Here is an 8,149-nt window from a genome sequence, read left to right as displayed (position 1 = left end):
TAAAGTGCACATCAATGATCTCTTCTGCTTTGTAGTGTATTTCCAAAAAGCACTCCAATATTGGTATTCTTTAATATTTCTTTTTATACATTTAAAAAGTAAAATTTGCAATTTGAACTAGGAGTATTATGATAGGTGTTGTTTTACAGCTCTGACAAGATTTTATGCAGTAGTTTGTGTCTGTATTTACATTAACATATCAGAAAATGTACATTTGCAAGTACATAACCTGGATGACATGTTACCGTTGGTCCAGTTGGTCTATAATTCGTTGTGGTGCTTTTTGGTTTCTTTGAGATTTTATCTCATCAGTGATCACAAAATGTTAATGTGCTATGAGAGGCAGTGAAGAATAAACACCTCAACTACCCTAAAAGAGACACGGAGGCCTAATAATATGATATTGCATTCTAATGTATTACTATTCACACACAATCCCTCATCAGTAGGATTCTAATTATTTTTAGAGCCACTACAGGGTATCTGTACATTATTTATGTAAACTATAGTGTCACTGCGAACAATGTAACACCTCCCTGCTGTGACTGAGCACTACTGAGAGACAGAGGGAGAGAGGTAGAGAGACAGAGCACAATTATATTTTTGTTCTGAAAGCACAATGGTTTCCCTTATCCACAGTGTTCGAGGCCTCCCAGCACCATCCTCCCTTCAAATGCACCCTGACAAGCTCAACATCAAGGTACAGCTGTGACAATGTTTTCTATATGATTGGGATATTCAGTTAATCAGCAGTTGGGACTTTTTCTCGGTAAGTTTTTAACTGTTATCTTGCTCATATATCACTTATTGTGTGCAGTTCATATTTATAAAACACTATGAACAACATATCAAATGCATAATTTAATATCTTACTATTTGTTATATATTCGTTTTATTACAGGTGTGACAACATGGGAAAATGTTTCTGTTAACTCTGAATTCTATTATCCAACACATATGACCTTCTTGAGAAGGTGGATTTTTTGTTTTTTTCCATTGCTTTTAACTGTTTTTCCACACCAGACATCACCCTGAAGTGAGAAGAATGAGTCGTGCAGAGGGTCTAAGGGCCAACTCGTCTCAGTTCACTCTGGAGGGAGCTCCCTTCCTCATCCTGGGGGGCTCCATCCATTACTTTCGAGTCCCCAGAGCCTACTGGGAGGACCGTCTGCTGAAGATGAAGGCCTGTGGCCTCAATACTCTCACGACGTAGGCTCCCACTGCAACTTGACAACTTGACTGAGCAGGGTTTTCACAGTTTTTTGCTGCAGAAGGTCAAACACAGATCAGATTAGATCGAACGTGTTTGTATAAAATGCAATGATGAAACAGCTCACCTTAAAATGCAACAGAAAGAAACCAAAAAACAAGTGCTGCATGACTGCATGAGCCACCGGAGCAGAATATAACTTATAGGCTACAAAGAATTGTTTTCTTGCTCACTTTTTCAGATATGTGCCATGGAATCTGCACGAGCCGGAGAGAGGAACATTCAACTTTCAGGACCAGTTGGACCTCAAGTACAGCTTTCAAACTCTTTTTTTTTTAATCTCTATTTGTAGTTTGTTTAATATTTCCAAAAGACATGCAGAATAGTTCATATATATAAATTCTTAAACAAAGCAGAAGGTGTCTGCCTTTCTCAGGGCCTATATCACTTTGGCAGCAGAGATGGGTCTGTGGGTGATTCTGCGTCCTGGACCTTACATCTGCGCTGAATGGGACCTGGGTGGGTTGCCTAGGTAACATCCTCTGTCCATCGTTTTAAAATGTCCCCATATAGAATTAGCAAGCCACCAATTTTGCTCTTGCGTTTCTTTCAGCTGGTTGTTGCAAGATAAATTCATGCAGTTGAGGACAACTTATCCTGGGTTTGTAGATGCTGTCAACCTCTACTTTGACAAGCTTGTCTCTGTCATCAAACCCCTGATGGTAAGTAAAACTTAAACTTTTTTAAAAATAATATTTAACGTCAACATTTCCTGAAGGGAGTGGGATTTTCAAGTAAAAAAATTATATAAATAAATAGGTTGCCTTGTTTGTTCTTTCAGTTTGAAGATGGAGGCCCAATCATTGCTGTTCAAGTGGAGAACGAGTATGGATCATACGCCAAAGATGAGAAATACATGCCGTTTATAAAGGACGTGAGTTTATTTTTTAATTTCAAATTTTTTAATACATTGTAATGTAGTTCGTTTAGCATTTTAGGCAAACAATCCTTTTATCTTTTCCTGCAGTGTCTCCTGTCTAGAGGAATCAAGGAGCTCCTTTTGACGTCAGATAACTGGGAAGGCTTGAGATACGGAGGGATGGAGGGGGGTAATGAAGATAACTAACCCATGAGTCAACATATATTTTAGTTTTCTTTCATTTACCACTTAAAGTGTATCATTTCTTCAGCCCTGTCTCCTAGAAATTGCTTTTTGTAATACATTTTGAGGGAAATCTGTTGCCAGCCAAGTTATGTTCTAATAACCTTATGAGGAAATGTTGTTAATCAGCATATCCTACCATACCAGTGAAATGTTTCTGACAACGTGTTTCATTTGTTTTCTCCCAAAATATTTTGCAACACAGTATCCCGCCGAAGTGACTACAGCATTATTCAAGTTATTTTGCGTAATGTTTAGGCACTGGTAGCTATTAAATAAATGAGTACTGTATAGAAATTGACATTTTGTGCAAAACCACTCTCATAAATACAAATCCCAGGTCTGTTACAGTTTGTCAGACGTAATGTAATTTCTAACCTCAAACAAATCTCAAGACGTCATAGCACTGTTATGTGTTCAAAACTTGTATGTTGAAATAAATATGTATGTAAGGCTGTGAGCCTAATGACTAACTGAAGTTACATACTGCAGAAACAAGTGATGGGGGGGCAGAGGGGCTGAGACAGAGACACCATTCGCCCTGTTACAAGACACTGAACCATCAACATGATTTAGAAGCTTTTATTATGAGGTCAGAAAGTTACATAATGTTGCTTTAAAGTTAGGGAAAGAAAATTGTGTCTTTTAGTACAAAAAAAGGCAGCAGTGGACAAGGTAATTCCGAAAACAATTCAGCAATAGGAAAAGAGATTTTCAAGGAGACACGGTTGAATTTTTGAGAATATCTTTTACAAAAACGTGCCATGTGATGTAGAGTGCATTGACACACATAATGTTCTCTGTGCTTGTCTGACTGTCCTTCATTTGCTCTAAATCTTTCTGTCTCGCTTATTTCAGTTCTAAAAACCATCAACCTTCAGAGACTGTCATTCGGCGCTATCCAGTACTTAGCTGACAAGCAGGCAAGTGGTCATTAAGGGTGGCTTTGCAGTGTGGCCTTTGGACTCACAACTGATAACTTCTAACAAAAAGCAAAACTTTATCATCCATTTCTGCTTTTGCATTCATTATACTTGAGTGTAAAAGCATTAAAAGCCCATACGTCAGATTTTCTCTCTCATTAAAGCCTTGCCACGGTTCTTAAACTATAGTCGACAGAAAAGATCCATGTGTAATAAAGGCATGTTCTCTGTGTAGCCCCAGAAACCTCTAATGGTGATGGAGTATTGGTCTGGCTGGTTCGACGTCTGGGGAGAACATCACCACGTGTTCCACGCTGAGGGTACGGAAAAACTTTTCAACCAGCATTTTTCCTCTGGACATTTTTTTGCTGAGCGCTGCACATTTTCAGCAGTGCTCTGCATCCCCTTCGTTCACTCAAACACTTATAAGCTTCACAATGGCCAGTGTGTGGTTTTGGATAGCATTTCTGAAGGCAATACAGACTCTCTCTCATGAGTTGTGGGGTTCAGGTATCGTTCAAGGACATTTCAACCGGCACAGAGGAGCGTTACTGCCACACTCAACAACTTACTCATAGCCGTGTATTGCTCTTTGGCTCTCTGTGTATTATTTATTATCATGTGGTTTGCAGACATGCTGGCTGTCGTGTCAGAGATCCTGGAGAGAGGTGTCTCCATTAATCTGTACATGTTCCATGGAGGAACCAGCTTTGGCTTCATGAATGGAGCAATGGACTTTGGCACCTACAAACCTCAGGTCACCAGTTACGGTTGGTTCAGATAAACAAAGGATGATTCAGATGTTTGATGAATATGACTTCCTTTTGCAAATGCTTTGCTTCTCACTGCAAATGTTTTCACTGCAGATTACGATGCTCCACTATCGGAGGCTGGAGATTACACCCCAAAATATCAACTCTTGAGGAATTTATTCAGCCAGTACCACTGTAACGTCCTCTGAAACATCCACCTGCATAAGCATTACACATTTAATGAGAAACTATGCACACCTAACAATTAATTTGATGATTCACTGAGTCCGTCAGAGTGAGCATTAATTAGAAGTTTTTTATCAACTCTTGTTCCAGCTGAGCCACTTCCTGAAGTGCCCTCTCCACAGGAGAGGAAAGCATACGACCCTGTTGTCATCCAGCGACACCTGTCACTGTGGGACAGCCTGCATTTCACTGACAAGGTGAGCACCTGTCTGGTGTGACAGCTGATTTCATAATCCACAGAATGGAAAACGCTGTAGTCAGACTCCATACAGACCATACTGTCGGATAGATATAAGAGCCCTGCTGGGATGAGAGCAAATTGTGAGATGTGGTGAGCCTCAGACAGACTGAACATCTCTGTTATCAGCACGCGAGTCTGCCTCCACACGCTGCTCGTGCTGAAGACAGATGCCTCACACCTAGCAACGCAACACTGGCCGTACATAAAGGTGTCAACGGTCTTGCTTTTCTTTTTGGGGAATTTTCTGTCACATTGTCTTTTATTGGGTGTGTATCAGTGTCCTTTCTTCTGTGATTTTCATCAGCGAGAATGGAGAATTCTGGAAGTGATGGCAACCACAGATACAGATCACATTTCATCGTCTTCAGAGGTCATATTTACCGATGTGTTCTGACAAATTCTTACATGTAATGTATTAAGATGTCTGACCATTCATTCAGCCACACAGGTCTGAGAGCCCAGTGAACATGGAGAATCTCCCTGTCAACAATAACAACGGCCAGTCGTACGGTTACACGCTGTACGAGACAACCATCACCAGCGGAGGAGCCCTCAACTCCAAGAACAACGTCAGAGACAGAGCACTGGTCAGGACCCACAGACAGAAGCACAAACTCTACATGCATTATACAGTTTCAAAATAAATGTTCTAGTGCTACACAAGATGGTTTAACATAATCCTGCCATTGTGACCGTTCATTTATTTTAGGTTTTTGTGGACAGGAAATGTGTTGGTAGCTTTGACTACAAGACTCATGAGCTGACACTTCCTGATGGAAAGGTACTGACTGTTATTCTGGGTCCTGAACATGACATCCATTTGAATTAAAATCAGATTTAGGGTGAGGGTAATCACTAAAGTACAAGGGCACATATGTTTAAAGCATCCCAGAAATATTTTTTTCTTCTTGTCTTTGGAGTGAAATTATTTTTTATACAATATAGTGGGTTTAAGGTCACTGTTCATACCTGTTACATAGCCATCAAAGGTATCCGACTTCTGCCTAGAAAAGTGTATATTTTGCTGAAATGGTGTCCAGGTACAAGCAAGTAATTTAGAGTAAAATTAGCCCATGTTATAGCAGGATAGTGTAATACTCATTTTTAGATTTGTTATTAATAATTGAAAAACAATTAATTAAAAATATTTCATCTGCAGAATTATGATTAATTCAACCAAACCTGCAGCAACAGCTGGCAGTCATTACTGTGAGGTGTTGCCTCAACATTTTCAGGCTATGTCTCACTGGCTGATGGCAATGCAACACTTATTAAAATATGCAGTTTAATAATAATATGTTTAATTTGGAACATTTAAGTGGGCTCAACAGGAATTAGTAGAACTTACAACAAAATGTGATTCAGAGAAACTGTACATGTCGGAGTATTCTCTATAATTCACTATTTTCATTTGCTATATTCAGACAAGGACAGAAATACTGGAGTGACTCATGGTGATCACTTTTTTATTGCCGAATAACTTTCTGAATGACATTCTGTTTTGTGTATGGAAAGGGAGAGAGGACGTTGAGCTTACTTGTGGAGAACTGTGGAAGAGTGAATTATGGGAAAGCTCTGGATGAACAGCGCAAAGGTAATCTAGTCATTTATCACTACCGATTGTGTATTGCTAATGTATACATCAAACCTGAACTGCTCATATTAAAATTTATTTCCAGACCTGAGTCAAACCATTCTTAAAAGATTAAGAAATTAACTAAAATGATCATCAGAATGTAAAGAAGGTTTTTATGTTGTGGCTTGTACGTATCGTTGCAGAGATATCTCCTGAATATTGCATGCTATCCAGCTAGCCCATCACAGTCCAAAGCTCCTGTGCTGAACACCAGCACTCTCACTTTCCCCTGAGCTCCCAGTCCAGACAGCTAGCTGCACGGCTAATTGAGCTAACTAGCTAATGGCAGCTGCAGTTGGCAGTTACTCCTTTAACATTATTCAAGCCTGTATAAACTTTCTGATCTTCTCTATGTTTTCTGGCCCACCACCCCAATTGCTATACTGTACGTAGGATAGAGCGCACCAGATTTGCCCATGTTTGATCTGCTAGTATGTCTTCATATTTTTGTCTCATATTGTATTACAGGTATTGTGGGAGAAATTCTGTTAAATCACACCCCTCTGCGAGGATTTACCACCTTCTGCTTAGATATGAAGCCAGGCTTTATGAAACGGTTAGTTAACTGAGTTTTATTTTTCATTCTGTGGAAATGTTTAGAATACTAAACCTCTTCATGGATACTAGATCGATTTGTATTGGTTGTGAATTAAAAAGCAAATTAATTTAGCAAATGTTGGTGTTTGGTGATGTATGTATATGATCAGCTGCCTTTATGTAGACCCCGTCACCTCATCACAAAGCCTATTAAAACAATAACTGTAATGCAGAACTCAGTCATCATGATTTAGCCAACTCCTTATTGCCTCATAATGTCCACACTGATTTCAGTTTTAACATGAACAAAGTAAGTGTTTCAAATCAAAGGTTGATCTTTTTTTTTTTTCTTTTTTTTTTCAGATTAATGAGCTCTGGTCAGTGGAAGTCTGACCTCAAGTCAGCTTCCATTCCAGGATTTTTCCAGGCCAGACTGTTTGTGGATGATCCTCCCAGAGACACCTTCATCAGGCTCCCTGTGAGTAGGACAGCCAGTCATCTTGTATCATTATAAACTGCATCTATTAGAGCTTGGATATGCTACATACTGATCACACCAGTGCATCCATCAACAGGGGTGGGGGAAAGGAGTCGTGTTTGTCAATGGGCAGAACCTTGGGCGTCACTGGTCCATCGGCCCCCAGCATTTCCTTTATCTCCCAGGAGCTTGGCTCAGGAATGGAGAGAATCAGGTAAACACCATGTGCTCGAGGTTCATGCAGGTGAAGTTGCCTCTGCTTTTTTAGTTTTGTTCCTACACAATATGTGGCAGATTTGGGTTCACAAAATATTGATTATTGTTATGTTCTCTTTCAGATAATTGTTTTCGAGGAGCAAAAAGCGGACGACAAAATTCTGTTTGCTGAAAGTCCTGATCATGGAAAGACAATTGATGTTTACAAACTCCCCTTTTGCACACTGCTATGAAAAATATGTTGCTACAGCGACAACACAGACTCTGATACATGGTTACTGGCTTTCATTGTAGATGTTTTGAAGTAAGATTTATTTGCCATGATATTTTCAATTGCTATTGTACAGCTGTATGGTTATTTATTTATTTTCCATTGAGAGCTTTAATGAAATGTTATAGTTTGCTACTGACTTTTCTGTTTTTATTATTTATTTGTGATGTGTGTGCATCTTTCTATAAAATTTGCTGGTGTGCATAAAGAAGAAACCTCTGTCAGTAACATAACATGTATACCAAGGTATGTTGCCATTGATTCTCCTGCCTTAAACTGAACAATGCAACACCGTCTGACTTGTCTTCTCTCTTCTTACTCCAGCATGAACTTTGCTCTGAATGGAAATAATGCTGTCTGAACCTTTGACACTGTGACACGCCTGCTCCAGCTTCTCATTGGACCAAAGGCTTGTCCGTCACACGAACGACGCGTATCCACAAAAGCCAACCGCCAACCGCACGCAGCCAGAAACAC

General features: G+C 39.6%; 1 protein-coding gene across 3 annotated transcripts; it reads left to right on the top strand.

The window, feature by feature from the left end:
- The first annotated feature begins 603 nt into the window (after positions 1-603).
- Positions 604-7,968, top strand: LOC115595018 (beta-galactosidase-1-like protein 2). Of its 3 annotated transcripts, none has more exons than XM_030439164.1 (19): positions 604-769; positions 1,024-1,209; positions 1,452-1,520; positions 1,647-1,742; positions 1,824-1,932; positions 2,052-2,144; positions 2,238-2,319; positions 3,231-3,295; positions 3,531-3,615; positions 3,928-4,065; positions 4,162-4,242; positions 4,384-4,490; positions 4,975-5,121; positions 5,244-5,315; positions 6,050-6,128; positions 6,639-6,726; positions 7,071-7,185; positions 7,268-7,399; positions 7,524-7,968. In XM_030439164.1, the coding sequence occupies exons 2-19, from the start codon at positions 1,046-1,048 to the stop codon at positions 7,632-7,634; spliced, it is 1,833 nt and encodes a 610-aa protein (XP_030295024.1). In that variant the 5' UTR covers positions 604-769; positions 1,024-1,045; the 3' UTR covers positions 7,635-7,968. The 3 variants fall into 3 exon arrangements, with proteins under 3 accessions (XP_030295024.1, XP_030295026.1, XP_030295025.1); XM_030439165.1 differs by having other exon boundaries at positions 606-769; positions 7,283-7,399; XM_030439166.1 differs by lacking the exon at positions 1,024-1,209.
- The last annotated feature ends 181 nt before the right edge of the window (positions 7,969-8,149 follow it).

Source organism: Sparus aurata, chromosome 2, assembly GCF_900880675.1.
Source record: "Sparus aurata chromosome 2, fSpaAur1.1, whole genome shotgun sequence".
Taxonomy (NCBI): Eukaryota; Metazoa; Chordata; class Actinopteri; order Spariformes; family Sparidae; genus Sparus; species Sparus aurata.
This window is presented reverse-complemented; position numbering and strand designations above follow the sequence as displayed.